At 38.5% G+C, this 23,002-nt stretch overlaps 1 protein-coding gene across 3 annotated transcripts in view; it reads right to left on the bottom strand.

Moving 5' to 3' along the window:
- Positions 1-23,002, bottom strand: part of PTPRD (protein tyrosine phosphatase receptor type D) — a 1,472,813-nt gene that overhangs the window by 12,192 nt on the left and 1,437,619 nt on the right. For all 3 annotated transcript variants that reach the window (XM_058166456.1, XM_058166457.1, XM_058166458.1), the window contains 4 exons: positions 12,234-12,519; positions 11,824-12,002; positions 10,749-10,875; positions 4,491-4,616 (listed from right to left, as the gene is read on the bottom strand). In XM_058166456.1, the coding sequence (XP_058022439.1) occupies positions 4,491-4,616; positions 10,749-10,875; positions 11,824-12,002; positions 12,234-12,519 (718 nt within the window). The remainder of the gene's footprint in view (positions 1-4,490; positions 4,617-10,748; positions 10,876-11,823; positions 12,003-12,233; positions 12,520-23,002) is intronic.

Genomic DNA, 23,002 nt, shown 5'->3' with positions numbered 1-23,002 from the left:
CCACCTTGTAAACTGAGATTTGAAGGAACTTCTTTGCAGGCAGACAACAGAAACCAAGTGAACACATATAATTCAAGCTAGCCTTGTAAAATTAACATTGTTATTGGCACATCTGCTTGCATATATCTACCAGTAACAATTTCAGGGATTTTGATATCATGAAAAATATAACAGAATATCAACTTCCTTCTTCCAGCTGACAGAAGCCTTAGTAAATGGCTTCTTGGAGGCAGTTCAAATTTGCCACAAGTGAGTGGTTCTTTATAGCCTAGTCTTTTGATTAGTATTGTAAATCATGAGTACAGTTCATAATAGTGGCCTTTGTGACATGGACACCTGCCTAATTAGGGCTGTCTTTACATGTCTCACTTTCTAACCATCCACAGGGCCGCTATCATTTTTGATCTCCATAAAATCAATTAAGTGACCCAGCAATGTGAACTAGATCTTATCAAAATGAAGACATCAAGTCCTTTATAATTTGTGGCATTGCCCTGGAAAAAGTAATGGTTATTGTAATTGGCAGCAAGAGAACAGATTATGTATCAAAGGATTTTATCAACCTGCCTCAACTGCTGTGTTGACTTGTCTTCGTATATTGTCAGACTATCGAAACTGACATTTAATAGAAATGACACAAATTGAACTATTGCTATTAACCTTCATGCCTTCTGGATACCTTCTACATTCTGAATGCATCCACTTTCTAGCCATGGTAGGAGAATCTGCAGAATGCCATCTCTCTGTGCCTGCAAGCTATAATTGAGGCATGAGGAGGATGGAAGGACTGTATTTCTTGCAATTGACTGCAAGAAATACAATCCTTCCTTCTCACCACCTTTGAAAAAAAACAATCACTTTTGAGGCAATTGACCAGAATGACTGAGCATCTCCACAGAGTAAAATGGGTATTTTCATTGGCTGCAAGACTTCATTCATTAAAGCCTTCAAACTAATGCCTTAAAATGTATTCCGAATGTGTTCCCCATTCTGTACGGCTATTACAAATGGGAGGCTGAAGGCCATATGTGAGCCCCAAATTTTTCCACTCCTTATTAAAACTTTCCAACAATCTATATGATTATACTCTAAAAGCCAGCAAACTTGTTTTTATCAACAATTACTTTTCTTTGTAGTAGTCCCCTAAATATTAGCTCAGTGGGCAACATAATAATAATATTTTGTATTCATTCAATATCTTTCAGGTGATCAGAATGATATTCATGTATAATTTAATAAAAACTTGTTTTTATCAACAATTACTTTTCTTTGTAGTAGTCCCCTAAATATTAGCTCAATGACCAACATGGTAATAATATTTTGTATTCATTCAATATCTTTCAGATGATCAGAATGATTTTCATGTATAATTTCAGTAACAGAAGACACTCAAATATTTGACTTTAAGAGTGTATTTCACTGCAAACTTCCATTGCAGCTGCCACTACAAAATATGTAATCACCACCTTCAAAAGCTTGTAATAGGATGTCTGTCCAAAAGATTGATTTCATTTTATTTTCAGGGCAATTAGGACTGCAACCTTTAAAAGAAAACAAAGCTAATTTAAACACATTGAATGTGCATTTATTTTAAGGAAAGAATGAAGTAGATGCTAGGTGTCAATGTTAAGAAAATAAATCCAACCTTGATTAAATTTATTGGGGCTCATATGTGAAAATCTCTCCAGTGAAATGAACAGACATCAAAAGCTTAGTTTTGGCTAAGGGACTTTACTTCTTATTCCTTTTGCCAACCAAAACTCTATTCTCTAAGTTTGAAATGGTGGCTGCAGCTTCTTTCATGGGGAGGCCCCTTCTTTAAAAAGGTAAAGGTTCCCCTCGCCCATACGTGCTAGTCGTTGCTGACTCTAGGGGGTGGTGCTCATCTCCGTTTCAAAGCCGAAGAGCCAGCGCTGTCCAAAGATGTCTCTGTGGTCATGTGGCCGGCATGGCTAAATGCCAAAGGCGCATGGAACGCTGTTACCTTCCCACCAAAGGTGGTCCCTATTTTTCTACTTGCATTTTTTACATGCTTTCAAACTGCTAGGTTTGCAGAAGCTGGGACAAGTAACAGGAGCTCACCCCATTACGTGGCACTAGGGATTCGAACCGCTAAACTGCTGACCTTTTGATCGACACAAGGTCTCAGCGTCTCAGCCACTGAGCCATCGTGTCCTTTCTTTAGGTCAACATTAACAATAATAGTAATAGGGTTTGTTTGTTTTTAGGCAAAGAAACCAAAATTTGAGGATGTCCTTGCAACCAGAATACTCTGGTAAGTTTCTCTAATCATCATCATTGCTACAGGGCTTCCAGAGATAGAGATAGAGAAAGGTAAGGATTTATCCTGCCATCAAGTGTGAAGTATTACATACAAATCACAGCTTGAAAATGGCTAGAGCAGGGTCTATAAAAATGTTTATATACAGTTAATCTTATATCAGGAACAACCTTTGACTTAGCCTTTCAAGATAAGAAACATAAAATGAAAATTAGCCAGTCATGGCATTGTAGCTCTTCTCTGCAGACAGATTAGAAAGCTGAGGAATAAGCTATGCCAAGAATCAAATTATAATGTGCAAAGCATGTCGAGCTTCCCTTAAGAATGCTATTTGCTCTGCAGATTTTAAATCACACCACATTAACCTTCAGGCTTACATGACCTAAGGGCTGTTGCTAAACAGTAACATCTTTGCAGTCTTGGATAAAAATTCCTTTTAAAAAAAGTATTGAAAAATAAGCTCCACTGAGGGAAGCGGTGGAACGGACGAATAGTAACTAGGTCTTTTAATCAGTCAATTTCTTTTCCTGATCTAAACATTATATATTTTTTCACACTGTTGCGCTGATCAAATACTACGAATGAGAATCATTCATTTTCCTAAAATACTTCAGTGTTTTGGAAATTGCTGAATTGCCTTGAGCTGAATATTGACTGTTTTAAAACAGTAACTGTATGGTTTGAGATTAGATAGCCCAGTATTATGGTGCTACCAGTCCTTCCTTTACACTAAATAGTGCCTCAGTGCTGGATCATTTTTATTGCATCCCAGGGCATTTGGCTTCTAAAATATAGTACTAGTCTAATTTATTTCCCTCATCAGAGACGTGCTTCAGTCTACTTCTGTCCACTTCTACTTATTCATCTATGTGTCTAACACAAGTAGAGAGATTCTTTCATATGTATCGGCATAGGATTGAAAAAAATATGCTGAAAAAGATGAAAGACCTAGAGGGTAAAATGGTTCAAGTCCTGGGGGTCCACTTTTCTTAAAGAATCAGCATCCTGATTCACAGCTCTGGGATGCTCTTGGACTCATCACTGTCTGGCGAACTATAGATAATGGCTGTGATCTGGCTTCTCTCTGGTTGTAAATCATCTGCAACAATCTGGAGTATGTGTACAATAGCTCTGTAGTTTCCTCCAAAACTCATTTCTGAAATATGCTCTGAATTGGATTGACTTCCAGGAGGAATTGAAACCACAGCTGGAATCAACTGAACCATATAGATCAGGGGTGTCAAACTCGCGTCATCATGGCAGCGTCGTGTGACATAGCGGGACTTTTTCCACCTTTGCTAAACTGGGCATGGGCATGGCCAGCGCATGACGCATCCAGCCCGCAGGCCACAAATTTGACAACCCTGATATAGATGCAGATGAGTCTCAAGAACTCTAAATATTTAACTCCACATAGGCTGTAATAAGTTTTAACTGTCCAAAGTCCAAAAGGACTTGGGACCAGGTTATTGAGAGAATAGCTTTCATTCAGTTCATACTGCCAGAAAATTAAAATTGATCTCAGCAGTCATTCTCAAATATCTAATGTTAAAACTGTCCAGGCTGACATGCACAGAAAATGGTGGGTTATCAGTAGAGATCCCAAAACCACGGAATTGCTTTCCTATTGATTTTTGCTTCATCTGTGGATCATTGTCTTCTCCCTAGTATCACTTTTGATCAACATCTGATTTAAATTATATACTACAGAACAGTTTCTCATTCTTTTGCTCCTTTTACTAATGCCACTGTTATAACTTACTTCTATGCAGAAGTTGCTTTAAAAATACTTTCTCAAAGCAATATGAAAGAAGAAATAAATGCATTTTTCTTGACAACATCTTGTTAGCATTTCTGAGATGAACAAAAGATGGGGTCCCATATTCTCCCCCTCCCCCTCAACTCCCTTCTGTTTCCGAGGCTGGCATAATTCTTCCCCTGACCCAAAATGAACTGGACAAACTAGGGAAAACCTCTTGATTTCTGTTTAGATATGTGGCTGCAGTTCTAATGATATATGACTAGCTTACTGACCATGTGTGTTGGGAATCCAAAAATATTTCCATTCCTATGGGGAAGATGATTATCACAGATCAGAGACTGGGACACAAAATTTGATTGCTAGATATGTTAGAAAACACTGCTAGTAAAAGGCAAAACAAACACGCATAACAATAAAATGTAGGACATTCATAGTATGTTGTCTTACCCGGGCGTCTGTGACCTTGAATTCTCTTAGGATGTATTGTGGCATATTATACTCTGCCATAGGATCGACCACAAAATATTGATATCTGGCTGAGCGCTCTGCTGGCCAATACTGGTGGCATTTTTCCTACAAAAGCAAAAACTTTCAGTTCTTTGTTTAATTTACAGTTCTGTCCAATTCTGTTTTCGAAGGAGGCATACTTATTGTTATATTCAGAGTACTCCTGTTCCAAGGAAAAGGTTAAGATTTAAGACAGTTATAAGATTTGAAGATTTATTATATTAAAGTTTTGTGCTTTTCCTCATTTCCTGAATAGATTTTTTTGGGGAAGACCTCAGACACAAAGTTTTCCCCTCATTCTCCAAAAGTTTAAACAGCATTCTCAAGATTACATTTATTTAAGGAATTAAGAAAACTCAATATTTATTAGCACTTTCCCAAGCACACCTGTCCTTCCTTTCCTTCCCCCCCCCCCAGTTCAGGTGGAAATATTCCAATAAAATGTGTTCATTTTCTTGACAAGTAATTCTTTATTCATGCAATGATTATTTCAAATGCTGCAATCAAATGAACAATGTACAGGAATGATCAAGTATATTAAATCCATTATTTTACTAACTCTTAGGTTTGGATTAGAAAAATGAGCAAGTTATCTTTGAATCTGTGTAAATCTTAGGACTTCTTGCAAAGTGAATCTATTGACATATTATCAACAGTCCATCTGTCAAATGCTATTAATTTCAGTTAAATGTATTTCCTAGGAGTTCTATCATTTGAGATTAATTTCTGATTTTCAAAATTAATCTACCCTGACTGTTTGGGATGATGTTCAGGAAATAATCTGGAAAGTTCTCTTAAAATACGTTCACATCAAGCATCTGGAAGCAATACAGATTTTAGAAGTACTACTAGATACACCAGAAAACATACTGAAAACACTATTTGTATACACATTGGCTTCATTATTTGAAGATCTGTTAATGTGTGTTATTGCTGCTGTTATTATTGTTGTTATTATTTCTTCTTAACTCTTATTTGAAGATGCTGATTCTCAAAGTCTTGATGATTTTATATATAACTGATATCAAACCAAACCAAACCAAACCAAACCAAACCAAACCAAACCAATAGCTTAAGTCAGCAACTTTATTGATTTCTACTTATATTTTAAGAATCCCATTCCCCAGATTGCTTGCTTTCCTCTGGGAACAAGCAGATAAAGTTTCATGAACCTGGTGAAGGGACAGGGAGATTTATGTCTCATGTGACTATGCAAGGATTCAAGGCTAATTCTTCACTTGAACCCTCCTTTTAGCCTGGCTGACAGTTTCCCAATGATCTGCTACTATAGTATTTCAAAAGATAGCAATTCTATGTAATGAAGACCAGAATACACAAATAATAATTTAGAATAATTAATAATTAAAAATAAATAATAATGTAATCCTAAATGAATTACGGATTCTGTAATACATTTGTTATAGGGAACCAAAATTTTTGGCTGAAGGTTACACAGTTACAAAACAATTCTTCCTTCAAATACCTACATAGAGCAAACAAAGCTTAGAACTATCTTTTGATGATGAATCTGAGTACCGTTGCTAACTCATAAGGGAGGGCTGGATATTCAGATTCAATAGTTTCAAAGAGACACAGGTTGCAATGGGAAGAAGGTGATGAAAAATAGATGCAGCTGAATCACACCTATTTGAGGCTGGGATTTTGTTTCTTTTGGTTTGGAGTGAGGTTTGTAATTTTTAGAACTCAATTAAGCCTAGGCAGCCCACCCCTCTTACATTCTTCAACGCTGTTATCAAACTTTGCTGATGCTAAATGCTATTTAACAACTCAAGTATGCCAGCTTTTATATATATATAAAATACCGCCTGCTCCACCACATACATTGGACAAACCAACAGAAGAATAAGTGCACGCATTGAAGAACACAAGAACTCAGTCAAAAAAGAGGAACCAACTTCTTCCCTGGTCCAACACCTTAAAGCCACAGGACACGATATTAACTTTAAAAAGACCAGAACTATCGCCAAAACTGAACACTTTAACAACAGAATAATCAGAGAAGCCATCAAGATAGAAAAACGCCCACACAGCATGAACAAACGAGATGATACCTCCCACCTACCAGCCATTTGGAAACCCGCCCTTATTGACAAACGAGTCCCTAACACGAGGAATGACACCAGACCCACACTCACGAGGTCCACACGGGATGTCACCACCACACATCCACCCAGAAAGCAGACCCAAACCCACACTGATCATGAAGCATGACCAAGGACCAAGCCAGACCGTAGCTGCAACATTAGCCATTTCAAACCCCTCCAATCCATACATGCAGCAGACTGACACCCACTATGAAGATATAGCACGACCACAAACATGAAGCCAAACAATAGCAATGCAGCTCACCAGCTCAAATCCCCCTGCAACTCAGACTAATCTGAGCACAACCAAGCCCCCACCCAAACAGGACACCCCCCCAGCCAATCAGAGCACAAAAAAAACCCCATCCAATCAGAGCACAGCCAAGCTCCCACCCAATCAGTTCAAACCCCCTCTAGCAGTTAAAAAGGAAGAAACAGCTGCAATCACACATTGCTCCCAGAAGCACGGCTGAAGCCTGAAGATGACGAATGAGACTTGATGAAACGTCGCCAAGACACTTCCAATTTTTTTTTATTGAAAGAGTTTTAAAAACAAAACATTTTCCCCTTTTTCCCCCTCCTCCAAAAACCCCTTCCCCCTCCCTCCCCGGCTTCCGGGTCAATCACAAGGTATTGTTATACATAAACCAAACATAGAATAAAATTTTCCCTTCCAATCCAAATAACCACATCCAAAGCTTTTCATCTCCCAACCCCCTCCCCATTATATAAAATAACTTTCTAATTATTCAAAGGCAATCTGATATTTCTTAATCTGATATCTATTTTGTAGATAATCAATCCATTTTTTCCATTCAATTAAATATCTTTCCTGCGTATTGTCTTTTAAAAAAGCTGAGATTTTAGCCATCTCAGCCAAATTAATAACTTTCAGTATCCATTCTTCTATTGTAGGTATCTCTTCTTTCCGTGTGGCCAGATTATGAAGGTGTCGTCTACGTATCTGAGCCAGAGTTTGGGTTTGTGATCAGATTTTTCTAGTGCTTGGGTTTCAAAGTGTTCCATGTAGAGGTTGGCAATGACAGGTGAGAGGGTGATCCCATGGGTGCGCCTTCTATTTGTTTGTATTTTTGTCCGTTATAGATGAAGTATGTGTTGGATAGGCAGTGGTTGGTCAGATCTAGTATGTGCTTGGGGGTTATATTTGTTTTGGATAGCTGTCAAGGCTTCTTTGATTGGCACTTGGGTGAAGAGGATATGACATCAAAGCTCACGAGTAGGTCGCTGGGCTGTAAGTTTTGTTTCTTTATGATCTCTATGAACTGGAATGAGTTTTTTACATGTGAGGCGATGGATTCTGCATAGGGCTGTAGTTGTTTGGCGAGAAATTTGGCTAGGTTTTGTAGAGGTGAGCCTATGGGGCTGACTATGGGTCTGAGTGGGGTTCCTTCTTTGTGTATCTTGGGAGGCCAGACCTTGGGGCATCTGGATGATTTCTCTCTGGGAATGATTCTTTGTTGGATTTCTTCGCTGATGGGGGAGGCTTTTATTTTGGATCTAGTGGTTTTTTCTAGGTAGGTGGTGGGGTCTGTTTTTAGGGGCTTGTATGCAGGGTCTTGGAGTCTTGGAAAACCCGAACAACCAAAGACCTATATACAAACACCCGTGAAAACCTCAGAAAACAAATATATATATATATATATATATATATATATATATATATATATATATATATATATATATATATATATATATGCACATACACACATACTATATACACACACACACACACACACATACATACACACACAATACACACACACACACACATACACATATACCCTGTTTCCCCGAAAAGAAGACATCCCCTGATAATAAGCCCAATTGGACTTTTGAGTGCATGGCAATAAGGCCAAGCACTTATTTCAGGGTTCAAAAAATATAAGATAGGATTTACTTTCGGGGAAACACAGTACATATACATACATATACATATACATACTATTTCCATTCTTTATTTATTTATTGGGTTTCTGTCTTCACTGTGAGTTGTATTGTGTTGGGGGGGTGCACTGAGGGAATTTAGTCAATCTCATTGTACATATGTTGTGCACTGACAATAAAGATCTGAAATTCTATACAAAAAATTGATCTAGAGTCATTATTGATACTGTATTTGGATAAGGCAAACATTTGGTAATATAACATGTATAACCTATTTAAATGTTACAAGAATATCTCTTTTTTTCTACCATAAAGGTCAGAGAATTACAGTTCTTGTAAATGAAGCAATGTGCACATCCCATATTGATTTAAATATTGAAAAAAATGATTTCATGTTTAATTTTATTTTTACCACGATCAACAAATTTCAAACTTACAACTTACTCAGAAAATCTTTTGTACAAAACATGCTGTAGACATTCTTAGTCAGAACTCTGAAACAGCACTCAAAAATCTTTGAATAAAATATTAGGATTTAGGCTCCCAACCAGCTGCTCAGGAAGTGAATGTCTTATCATTTCCTTGGCACCCATCAGATTCCCTGCCTGTCTCCTTAAAGAAGGCAAGAAACTAACATACTGCAAAGCACATTAGTTTAATTTCTTAAGAGCTTGGGGGTCTAAAGTAGATTCTATATGCTTTCCTGGAAAATAATGTGACCTTACTTAGGTAAAAAAATAGGATCATCTGCCCAACAACAAAAGCAGCTCTAGACAGACACGTGCTACAAACAGCTACTGTAAGAAAAGTCAGTCCTATGCAACATATACAGTCCTATGTTATATCCCTTTTATGACAAGCAGCCTTTGTAAGCTTGTCAACCTGGGGCAATTGTAGAGTGGGTCAAACACCACACAATAAAAAAGTCAGGACTTTGCTTGCAGTACAGTGACTACCACATTGGCTCCTGATGAATACCCCATTGCCATTAAGCCTTTTTTCTCACCATTCTATGTTAATTTTACCACTTCAAGGAAGATTGGAAAGCTCTATGCTGGTTCTTGTTAAGGGCTAGCTGGCTATTTTGTCTCTTATCAAGCTATAATTCAAAAACAAAACACTACTGATTATCTTAGACCACAAATGTGCCTTTCATCAAAAGTACCTTCTGCATAAGAAGTGATCTATCCTTTTATCCTGGCATGCTAATTTTCTGTGTATAGTAACATTCAGTAAAGCGAACCTTAATTGGTTCACAAAATGCAGTCATGACCCTACTTTTGCACCACCAACTGCTGTTTGTGAGAGTGAAGGACTAAGCTTCTCTTGCAAATTAAATGTCTGCTTCTATTTATAACAGTACATCCCTGTAGCTGCACTGCAGAAGAAGTGCAAGCTATTTTGAAAGGAAATTTATCAAACATAAATGATGACAATTCTGTGAATGACACAGACAGCTTATATATGTGTGTATGTGTGTGGGCAGAGACAATGTTGGATTTGTTTGCAGGTGGAATTAGGCAGCCTCTGTGTTTATATATGTATCAGTGGTGGGTTGCTACCGGTTTGCCCCGGACCGGGCAAATCAGTAGCGGTGGCGGTGGGAGGCTCCGCCCACCCACCCGGATGCTTCTGCAAATGGTAGCAACGGGTTTTGAAACCCGCACTTGAAATGTATGTATGTATGTGTGTATGTATGTATGCACACGCGCACACACAGACACAATGGCTGCCTAATCTACCTGCAAATAAATTCAACATTGTCTTTGCTTAGGTGTAAAAGGAGTTAACAGTTTGCTTTTCATTTTGCTTAGTGATAATTATCAGTAGAAATAGCATTTAGACTTATATAACACTTAATAATGCTTTACAGCTCTCTCTAAGCAATTTGCAAAATCAGTATATTGCCCCCAATAATCTAGGTCCTCATTTAACTGACCTCAGAAAGAAGGCTGGAAGGCTGATTTAACTTTGACCTGGTCAGAATTGAACTCTTGGCAGTTGGCAGAATTAGCCTGACAATACTGCATTCTGACCACTAGGCCACCATGCTTCTTCTAATTAGCAACTACATTAATACAAATAGATCCAAATAGAAGTAGCTGGGAGAATTGCTTGTTCTTCCTATATTAACATAATTTTTGACATTCTTTTTCTAGAATGTAAAAAAAAAGAAGTAAAAACTTACTCTGCCCATTTCTCGTAGCTTAGTAAGCATGACTACAATGGTTGAATTGTGCTCCCAAAGCATTCTCCAGAAATCTTCTGTTGTTTCTGCCAAAGGTCCCTGTGTAGCTACATAGGCTTTTTGCTGCCTAAATATAAAATGCAAAAAAAATATATTTATCAATCAAAAGACAGCAGGCTCTCTTGCTGCGTATAAACATTCTACTGAAACATCATTCTAACAAACATATGGCTGTAAATTATTAATGGTAAGAATATTAAAACATATTAAATGTTGTTTAATCCAACCATAGAGCTATTTTATTTTAGGAAGTTTGTGTTCTCTTAATATTGTGATTTATGCCTTTATCTTATTTAAAATTTAATGCAACTCTAATAGCTCAATTTTGTGTGTCACAAAAAGCACTTAGGAAACACTTAGTGGTACAGTTCCATTTTTACACTGAAGGCTGACTGTCACACACTCTATTGAGCCTATGACTTATAGCTCCAAAGCAATTCTTTGTTAACTCTTTCAGTGATTCAAGAACTATAGCAAAAGTTCTGAAGTCAAATCACAAAGATGGATATGGAACAGGCTAGTTGATATTTTAAAGACAAAGGGCCACCGTGTTTTTCTGTGACAGGATTTTATTACCCACAACATTTGATCCATATACTCAATAGTTATGTAATAACTATTTATGTAATAACTATTACACACCTATCTTAGGTGACCCTTTAATGAATTTATCCTCAAGTCATTTGCTTTCTGTTTTACAGGAAAAATTCTGGAATTGGGTTCTGAGTTAAATAAAGCTTCCGTAGATTGTTGTTTAAATTTATAATTACAGGTAAATCCATATGTTATGCTATGACTCTGAGAAAGAGACACGAGCTAGCAAAACAAACAACAGCAATGTGGTTAGCGATTAGGCACTGTGGAAAGTTAGGGGCAGGAACTATAGTGCTGGACTGATTACCATGAGAATCTGAAAAGAGCCAAAATGACACTTGCATAATGGCAAACTATATTTATGACCACTACAACATATGTTACTAGTACTTTTTTACATCACAAAAAACTGGTTCTGTACCTGTATCCATCGATAAAACTGGCATTGATATAATCGGAGCCTTCTACTCCTCTGATAGGTTGCAAACATATCCTTGTGGATTCATATGGCATAATATTAACAAGGCGATTTTTAAATTTATTACATGGAAGATTGGCACTGATAAATCTTGAAGTATGAGCTTTAGAGCTGGCTAGCCTCTGGAAGAGACAAAGAAGACTTTGGGATTGCTTTTGAAAATAAAAAAATGGGACATATAAATGTATTTATTTATAAATACATATTAGGACAGGCTCTGTATGGCATTCCACCAGATACAAATTAGATCTTCCAGTTAAATCTATCAAAGCAGCTGCATTAATCCTAGAACAGTTTGCTGTCAATTTTCCCCAATGCAAAATGTATCACGATAAAATGTGGAGACAAAATACCTTAAATTCCAATTCCATTCCTGTGACATTCTCTCCTGCTTCTATCTGTGTCAGCTTCTGAATATATGCATACAGGTTTCTGGCTGGCACTTCGGTATTTCCACAAGTCACTGCTTCAAGCAGTGCATCATGGATAAAGATGTATTGGTCCTCTGTTTGAACCATGTAATTTCTCTGGGCTCTCATTAGAGTTACATGGCCATAAATATCTACAGTCTTTTCATGTTTTATTCTCTCTAGCATGGCATCTATTACAATGAAACAGCCGGTCCTGCCAACTCCAGCACTGGAATAGAAAGAAAGAAAGAAACCAACTCAGAAAAGGCACATAAAGACTGAGAATATTTCAATTCATGATATATCTTGTCATATTGTCATGGCAACCACCACCAGAACCAGCAACACCAGCAAGGCAGTTCAGGAGCAGAGGCTGGAATTTAAGATCCTGGTTCCAGATTACTTCAGAAATCTGGAAAAGAGTTTCTCATGATAAGATGCTCATTCTTCCCAGACCTGATCAGGCATTTGCATGAGGGCCTGGAATTGGGCACACAATTGATATTGTCCCTGAATTCTATCTGAAATTGGGGAAAGAAAACCTATCCAGGATCCTTGACTGTACTTTCCATAATTATGAACCCCAATAAAGTCCTCATTAAAATGCAAGTACAGGTAGTCCTCATTTAGCCACTGCTTCATTTAGCAACCATTTAGTTACAACAGGGGTGAATAATGAACTTTTATGACCAATGCTTGCCTTTATGACTTTTGCAAGTTGATACCCTTCAAAAAGACCTTGATTTTGTGTCGGAATGGTCAAAAATTTGGCAACTCCAGATCTCAACCAGCAAATGCTCTGTCTTACACATTGGACAAAAGAATCAGAACACTAAATACAAGCTCGATGGACATTACCTTGTAGATGACCCTCACCCCATCAAAGACCTTGAAGTTTTCATATCAAACGAATTAAGTGCCAAAGCCCACTGCAACTACATCGCCAAAAAGGCTTTAAGAGTTGTAAACTTAATCTTGTGTAGCTTCTTCTCCAGAAACACTACATTACTAACCAGAGCATACAAAACATTTGCTAAACCAATTCTCAAATACAGCTCGCCTGTCTGGAACCCACACCTCATTTCGGACATTAATACAATTGAGCGTGTCCAGAAATATTTTACAAGAAGAGTTCTCCACTTCTCTGACCACAACAAAATACCTTATGCCACCAGACTTGAAATCCTGGGTTTAGAAAATTTAGAACTCCACCGCCTTCGGCATGACCTGAGTATAACTCATAAAATCATCTGCTACAATGTCCTTCCTGTCGAAGACTACTTCAGCTTCAATTGCAACAATACACGAGCACACAATAGATTTAAACTTAAAGTGAACCGCTCCAATCTTGATTGTAGAAAATATGACTTCAGTAACAGAGCTGTTAATGCCTGGAATGCACTACCTGACTCTGTGGTCTCTTCCCCAAATCCCCAAATCCCCAAAACATTAACCAAAGACGATCTACTATTGACCTTACCCCATTCCTAAGAGGTCTGTAAGGGGCGTGCTTAAGAGCACCAGTGTGCCTACCGTTCCTGTCCTAATGTTCCCTTTGATTGTATCCAATTCATATGGTTATTTCATGCTTATACTTATATATACTGTTGTGTTTGACAAATAAATAAATAAATAAAAAAGCAAAGCTAAAGTAAGAACAGAAGCACAAATGTGGTTGCTTTTAGGAACTGCTTTGCTTAACGAATGAATTGCCAGTTCCAATTGTGGTAATTAAATGAGGACTACCTCTATTCTCTTCCCAATACTATGTCTGAGATTGGAGATAGGAGGAGTGGGGGGTGGGGTAGGCTGCAAGGCAGATGGTACAGACTAGGGATGGAACAACTGTCTGTAAACACAGCCCATGCTGAAAACAATTCTTTTTTCTCACAACTTTAGGCACACGCCCTGAACAGATCACACAATTTTAATATTCATTTGAATTATCAGATGAATGACATTGTAATACGGTCTCATCACAGGGAAGCAATTGCCATGCCAATTTTCAAATGGCAGTATGTCTGCCACTCCTTCCCACATCACACTGAGAAATCATGAAAGAAAACTTGGGAGTGTGATTTTTATAATGGATTTCCCAAGAACGCATCATATGTTAGGCTTGTAATTATATTGTGTAAAGTTACAGGGAGTAACTTTACGACCACAAATTGAGCCCAAAATTTCTGTTGATAAGCGAGACATTTGTTAAGTGAGTTTTGCTCCATTTTACAACCTTTCCTACCACAGTTGTTAGGTGAATCACTGCACTTGTTAAATTAGTAACATGTTTGTTAAGTGAATCTATATTCCCTGCTGACTTTGCCTATCAGAAGGTTGCAAAAGGTGATCACATGAACCCGGGACACTGCAACCCGTCATAAATATGAGTCCATTGCCAAACATCTGAATTTTGACCATGGAGATGCAGTAACGGTCATTATGTATGAAAAACAGCCATAAGTCACTCTTTTCCAGGATGTTGTAACTTCGAACAGTCACAAAATGAACTAAATGAATATAGTCTAGATTCTTTTATATAGATGAGGTTGGGTATAGCAGTTAAAGTGCTGACCAAGAAACCAGGAGACTGTGAGTTCTAGTCCCACCTTAAGCATGGAAGCCAGATGGATGACTTCACCCATCTGGCCAGTCACTCTCTCTCTCTCTCTCAACCCAAGCTCACAGGTTATCAATGTGGAGGAAATAGGAGGAAGGAGTAATATGTATGTTTGCTGCATTGTGTTGCTTAAAGCAGTGATTCCCAAACTGTGAGCCGCGGCTCCCCAGGGAGCCGCGCTATGGTTATGGGGGCGCCGCGGAATATCTGTGCCCGCTGGGTCCGGCGCTGATGCGCCATTTCTGGGGCGTCTGGTGCGCATGCGCAGTTGCAGGTCGGATTTCCGGGGAGCCGCGGGCGCGTCTGGTGCGCATGCGCAGTTGCAGGTCGGATTTCCGGGGGAGCCGCGGGCGAAAAAGATTGGGAATCTCTGGCTTAAAGTAATAAAGGTGGGATAAAAAATGTTAAATATCCATGACTCATTTCTAGAAGCTAAAAATCCAACACATTCAGATTCAATTAATTACTTATTAGTGAAGTCATTCCAAACTATAAAAATGTTCTAAGTGTTTAGATTTCATCATAAGTGGCATCAAACAATAATTACTCAATTAAATGTGTGGATTAATTAGCCATCTTTCTCTTTTTGTGTGGATTCAAATAAAATTCTAAACACAGAAACCCCTTTTCAGTTAGCTTTCATCCATCTAGCTTCTTAAGTTATTTATTTTCCATCCACCAGCTCTGACAGGGTATACATGATTTAAAGGAACAAACTGAAGGATTTGTTCTCTGTATTATAGAAAAGGGAAGTTCATCTTTAGGAACAGAGATTCGTGCATGATAATAATGACAAAACAGCCAATTCGCCTCCTCCTTCCCATTTCTATAGCAGGCAACCAAAAAGCTAACAGGAGTGCAGGACAGCTGATAAGAAATCTCTTTGTTATCTCACTTTTTTTTGTCCTGCTTGCCAAGTATTAGAGAGAAAGATTTAAACAAAAATCTTCAAAAGCAGTAAGAAAAAATCCAAAGCAACTTAAGTTTCTGGCATTTATGTTTAAAAACTTTGGAATAAAATAATCCATGGCCAATCTTTTTAAAGGATACAGATTACACTGTTAAGGGTATTTAACAACTGCTATATTTTCCATGGAAAACAACCACAATTTCTTCCAATTTGGATTATTTATACTAATGCAGTCAGAAAGCAAGTAACAACAGTTAGAAGAATAATTCTCTCTGTAGCGGCCCATTTTTTTTCTTGCTCATTTATAACTAGGAGTTATTTATATGATTTTTTACAAAGAGAAATAGAAGTAGTAGCTTGTGAAACTATGTAATTTGCTAAATTAACTTTTGTTGGAGACATTTTGCATTTCTCAGAATTCTTCATTGTCTAACTAAAAGTTCTGTGAATCACAAAAATTTTCATTCTGTCCCATATAATGCACATTTTATCACTTTTGGAAATAGCTCAGGATTATGGCAATGCATGCTGCTGCTGACTTCTATTCCTCTTTATTCAAACAAAAGGAACTTTTCAATATGGTATTTTGGTCATTAATTTTATTTTATGTAACACCTTCCCTTAATTTACTTCACTGACACAAAATTGTTTCCAAACTTCAACAGTGAAGGGGAAAAAATCCTTCCATTTATGTTAGGAGTAGAAATTGTGAAGTTTGTAACAAAAAAATCCTATGCAACCCATTAAACAAGTATGCCTACTAGGACATAGTTATTGCTTCAATATTATCACTCATCCAGTTCCAACATTTGTTTTCAATATCTGCAAACACATCCGAGCCTGTCCTATGAGCTGAAATATGTTTAATATCCCATGATGAATTAGAACAACAGTATGCAGAAAAAGAACATTAAGAGACATTTGGGGGCCATTCCATATTGAAGCCATTGTGAGAATGTGCTTGGAGACGGACTTTTCTGATTAATTTGTTGTCATTATAATGCCGACCCTTCTCTGATACTTCAGTGATCTGGCAAGGGAAGTCATTGTAATTACTAGATTTCACAGACCATTTATCTGGAAGAGCAAAGATATTAAAATATGGGCCAAAACCATTTAGAACATTTTTGACATATATCAAGGGATAATTTGATTGAATATTGCAGTTTTGAATACACTGACTCTGGCATTTATGAGGTGTAAGTACATAAAGCAACTGTGACAAAAAAAATAAAAGAAAAGGAAACTGATAAAAAGGTATTGGATTTATGAAAATGTTTATAGGACTAATTAAACGGTACTGCCAAAACAGTTCAGCGCAACAGAGATTGTTGTGATTTTAAGATGTGAAAAAACAAAACAAACAAAGCAAAGCAAATATGCAGCCAAGCAAATGGAGGGTATATTCAAATGGAGATCCTGAATTACTGTAGCTATATCTAGCTCTCCTTTTAAACGTTATTTAGTGAAATTAACCAGCATACTTTTCCAGTTTAAGATAGTTTAAGCAACAACAGGATCACTACGAAAGCAACCTGGGTGTGAAATGCATTGAACTGATAGAATCATAGGGCTGGAAGGGACCCTGAAGGCAGGAGTCCTTATATGATCCTGAACAAATCTTTTCTTGAAAGCCTCCAGCAATGGAGCCTACACAACTGTTCCATTGATTAATTGTTCTCATTGTCAGGAAATTCCTCCTTATTTCATAGTTGGATCTCCCTCTGACAAGCTTCCAACATTGTGTCTTCTTTGGTTCTTAAAGAGTTCTTGTACAATTCTTTGGGAAGGGCACACAATTGTATGGGCCTCTGGTGGCTCAGCAGACTAAGTCTGTCTGTTATTAACACAGCTGCTTGCAATTACTGCAAGTTCAAGTCCCACCAGGCCCAAGGTTGACTCAGCCTTCCATCCTTTATAAGGTAGGTAAAATGAGGACCCAGTTTTTTGGGGGCAATAAAGTTGACTTTGTATATAATATACAAATGGATGAAGATGCTTAACACAGTGTAAGCCGCCCTGAGTCTTCGGAGAAAGGCGGGATATAAATTCAAATAAAAAAAAATTGTTAAAACTGTCTGTCTCATATTCAAGAGACAGTACACACTGCCTGTACATCTTCCATCAATGAAATGATCGCACTGGGGGAATACCCAGGTATCTCTCCATCCTTACCTAGACTAGATCTGTACCTGCTTAGCTAACAAACTATAAACAGTGAGAGAATAAAGACAGGAGAGTTAATCCATAGAGAGGAATCGATGTTATACCACTCACCAAACATCACAGACTGGTTCCATCTTTTTTCTGGTAGACAGCAGGGGTGCTATTCAACAGGTTCTGACAGGTTCTAGAGAACTGGTAGCGGAAATTTTGAGTAGTTCGGAGAACCAGCAAATGGAGATTTTGCAATATCCTTCCCCCAGGAGTGAGGAGGGAATGGGGATTTTGCAGTATCCTTTCCCTGCCATACCCACCAAGCCACACTCACCAAGCCACACCACACCCACCAAGCCACGCCCACAGAACCAGTAGTAAAAAAAATTGAATTCCACCACTGGTAGACAGGCACAAGCAATTAAGACATTTGTGACACTAGCAGTTGGCTAGAAGCCTTTTCTTTTTTTACTGCAATGTATTAGTAGCAAAATCTTTTTTAAAAAAGGTTTTGCATGGATTTTCATTTACCTGAATGAAATCAATGGATTTATGTTCACTTGTGTCTGCTATGGAGCAACTCTTTAGATCTGTTTTATGTTGTACACACTGATTTGCTATTCAGTGGAAAGATAATGAATGTTTGTAAATAAATCTGTAATACTTTTAATAACAAAAAAAGGGATATGCTCGCCATAGTTTGCTTCTACTGGAGTGTCTTTATTTCAAGTATTTGTATGGATTTCGCTATTATAGAATCAGAGCACAATATAATTTTTAATATAATTATTCTTCCAATAAGTAAAATAAAAGCATTATTCCTTTCATGCTTTTGATGAAAAAGAAAGGGTTCGGGTGAAAGCAACCGAGTGTGAAACTGAATATCCTCTGACAAAAAGCTAAAGAAACTGTACCTTTAATAGAGAAAAGGCCAAAATAGAATGAACTGAAATGAAATGATGAGTTGTTTCTTGTTTATTTTATGCTGCACTAATTAATACGAAGAATAAGTTGCATACTATCATTATAGGAGTACAAAATACATATTACATGACATAGAATATTTTTATACTATAAATTAAATTGGATAAAGCAGCAGCAGAAGCATTATTCATATTAGAACAAATTATTATTATTAAATTTATTTGCCATCCATCTTGTGGCTCCAGGTGACTGTGATAGAGGTATCGGTTAGGGCTGATCATGTGCTTTAATTACTGCTTTTCATAATATCTTCAGAAAGGAATGCTAATACTTGCACTCTAATTGTATACTAAACATTCAGAGGAAATAATTGTACCTACTACTTACAAATGAAAGCAGCCTACACAGCAGGTTCCATCACTGCCATGTATTTTCAGCAGAGCTCTCCCCAGCTCATAATATTCACATTCAGTTGACTTAGATTACCCTTATTATTGCTTTTTATCTCTGTGGTTCCAAGTCTTTGAGGGGATAAGGTATAATTGATTGATGGAGCAACAGTTCTGTATATCTGACCTGATTTTAAGGATGCCTGACCAATGTTACATTTTGAAAATTTCTCAATTGTCCTAAGCAACATAATTTATGAGAATAATACAAATTATTTAATATTATATTATAACATAATGAAGACTAATTTATTGCTGGATGAGCTAATCCATTACTATGGAGTAAATATACTGTCAGTACCCACTATATATCTCTGCTCTTGGTGAATTAAGCAGTGCTATGAACATCCTATCTCAGTGTCTGAGGGCTGAGCATCTGAATTGGGAACAATTTTCAAATAAACCCAGAGGAACCTAGGCAAGATTGAGTGACTTTGGGATTTGTGATCTGCCGGTTCTAGGCCTACACTATCTTTGGGGATGGATAGGATTGCACTGTCCCAGATAAAACCAGACTCACTATTTTACACTAAACCCAGTGTAAAACCAGACTCACTATTCTTCCTTACAGAGTTGTGGCTAGGAAGGATTTTGCCTAGCTCATGTTGCCCCCATTCCTAGATCAGAGGACTCTGCTCACAGCCACTCATGGCTTAGTCAACTCCTAACTGGATTACTCTAATGTACTCTATATATGGAGTTACCCTTGAAAGGTTTATGGAAACTTTAGCTGGTGAAAAATGTAACAGCACAGGCACTTGTTTCTAGAACTACAAGGGTTATACCTCTGAGCTGCATTGGTTTCCAGTTTGCTTCCGAGGCCAATTTCTGTAGAATTGGCCTGGTTTTGACTTTTCAAGTCTTTCATGGCGCAGGATCTGATTATTTGAGGACTCTCTCATCTGATTATATTTGCCTGTCCCGTCAGATCTGGCATGTTGCAGGTCCTATCTGTCAGGGAACTACGCTTGGCAGTTCCTAATTGCTGTGGTGCACACTTTATGGGACATTTTCAACACTCCTCCCCCACCCCAGAGTGAGGTGATCTCCATCCCTCATTATTCTCTGGAAGACCTTCAGGTTATCAGGCCTGGGGATCTCAGGGGACTATTGAGATCTTGGGGGTGCCCCAATTATGGCTGTTAATATCTAATGTTCTATATGCCTTGTTATTTTTTATCTTTTTAATGATTGTTTTTAATAGTTTTTAATAGAACAGTTTTTCCCCGAACGCCATCACTCTGCTAAACAAATAATTCCCTCACATTGTCAAACTATTACTAAGTCTGCACTACTATTAATCTTCTCATCATTCCCATCACCCATCTCCCTCCACTTATGACTGTATGACTGTAACTTTGTTTCTTGTATCCTTACAATTTATATTGATATTGATCATTTCCTGATTGCTTATTTCTACCCTATGACTATCATTAAGTGTTGCACCTTAAAATTCTTGATGAAGGTATTTTTTATTTTATGTACACTGAGAGCATATGCACCAAGACAAATTCCTTGTGGGTCCAATCACACTTGGCCAATAAAAAATTCAATTCTATTCTATTCTATTCTATTCTATTCTATTCTATTCTATTCTATTCTATTCTATTCTAATATGTTTATTGGTTTATATTCTTGTTGTACACCACCCAGCCACTTTTTGTGAAATGGGTGACCAAAAAAGTTTGATATATACATATAAATAATTAAATTAAACAAGCAGCATGAGCCACAGAAGCTACTCTTTTAGAAAGATGGTATGTGTGTTTGTGTAAATAGAAGGGCATCTCTCTTAGGTTTTAAGCTGAAAAAATGGGTTAAATTGAAAGGCTTTGTAAATAGTCAATCTATGTGTGTGTGTGTGAGAGAGAGAAATATTGTTTTCATGAGTTGTCATTTTTAAAATTTTGGAATGTGGAAAACTAAAAAAGTCACTGGCTTAATGTGCAAGAAACAAAATAATCCTGTTTTCATGGTAACATTTAACAAAATTATAAATAAAATGGTTATAAAATCACTTAAGCAAGCTGTATCTTATGGAGAAGACGGTAATTTTCATGCATTCTAAACTTCGGTTCCAATCTACAAAGGAATTGAGCAGCACAGAGGCACAATCTTCTCTAAGTAACTGATTATCATTAGTAGCTATTTACAGATTTAAGAAGAGAGCAAAAAGGAAAGGCATTATTCAGGTTTAGAAGCAAAAGTCTTTGCATAGCTAATTAGAACCTAGTGAAATTAGAAACTAAGAATCAAAATACCTGTATAAGACAATACTAAATAATTAGTCCTTTATAATGTTATTTTACTTGCTTACGTGCATGTGATCAAACTGAACAATGATATTTTAAACTAAACTTTTGCATTTATTAAGATGACTTTTTATTCTTATGCATGCACTACAGCAGTTTATAGTTACCCAGCTATTTTGGGTAATTACCGTCCAGTCTCCAACCTTCGCTTTGTGGCGAAGGTTGTAGAGAGTGTGGTGGCATGGCAGTTTCCTCAGTACCTGGAGGAAGCTGTCTATCTAGACCTGTTCCAGTCCGGCTTCCGGCCCGGGCATAGCACGGAGACAGCTTTGGTCGCGTTGGTGGATGACCTCTGGAGGGCCAGGGATAGGGGTTGCTCCTCTGCCTTGGTCCTGTTAGATCTCTCATCGGCTTTTGATACCATCGACCATGGTATCCTGCTGCGCCGGCTGGAGGGGTTGGGAGTGGGAGGCACCGTTTATCGGTGGTTCTCCTCCTACCTCTCCGACCGGTCGCAGACGGTGTTGGCAGAGGGGCAGAGATCGACCCCGAGGCGCCTCACTTGTGGGGTGCCGCAGGGGTCGATTCTCTCGCCTCTCCTGTTCAACATCTATATGAAGCCGCTGGGCGAGGTCATCAGTGGCTTTGGGGTGAGTTATCACCTGTACGCTGATGATACTCAGCTGTACTTTTCCACCCCAGGCCACCCCAGCGAAGCTGTCGAAGTGCTGTCCCGTTGTCTGGAGGCCCTATGGGTCTGGATGGGGAGAAACAGACTCAGACTCAATCCATCCAAGACGGAGTGGCTGTGGATGCCGGCATCTCGGTACAGTCAGCTGCAACCGCAGCTGACTGTTGAAAGCAGTCACTGGCCCCAACGGAAAGGGTGAGCAACTTGGGCGTTCTCCTGGATGGACGGCTGTCGTTCGAAGATCATTTGGCGGCCGTCTCCAGGAGAGCTTTTTACCAGGTTTGCCTGGTCCGCCAGTTGCGCCCCTTTCTAGACCGGGATGCCTTATGCACAGTCACTCATGCTCTCGTCACTTCTCGCCTGGATTATTGCAATGCTCTCTACATGGGGCTACCCCTGAAGTGCACTCGGAGACTTCAGCTAGTCCAGAATGCAGCTGCGCGGGTGATTGAGGGAACACCACGGTGCTCCCGGGTAACACCACTCCTGCGCAGTCTGCACTGGCTACCTGTGGTCTTCCGGGTGTGCTTCAAGGTTTTGGTTACCACCTTCAAAGCGCTCCATGGCTTAGGGCCCGGGTACTTACGGGACCGCCTGCTGTTACCACATGCCTCCCACCGACCCGTGCGCTCTCACAGAGAGGGTCTTCTCAGGGTGCCGTCCGCCAGGCAGTGTCGGCTGGCGGCCCCCAGGGGAAGGGCCTTCTCTGTGG

This window comes from Ahaetulla prasina, chromosome 2 (assembly GCF_028640845.1).
Source record: "Ahaetulla prasina isolate Xishuangbanna chromosome 2, ASM2864084v1, whole genome shotgun sequence".
In the NCBI taxonomy this organism is placed as follows: Eukaryota; Metazoa; Chordata; class Lepidosauria; order Squamata; family Colubridae; genus Ahaetulla; species Ahaetulla prasina.
The sequence above is the reverse complement of the archived record's forward strand: the minus strand, read 5'-3'. Positions and strand labels throughout refer to the sequence as shown.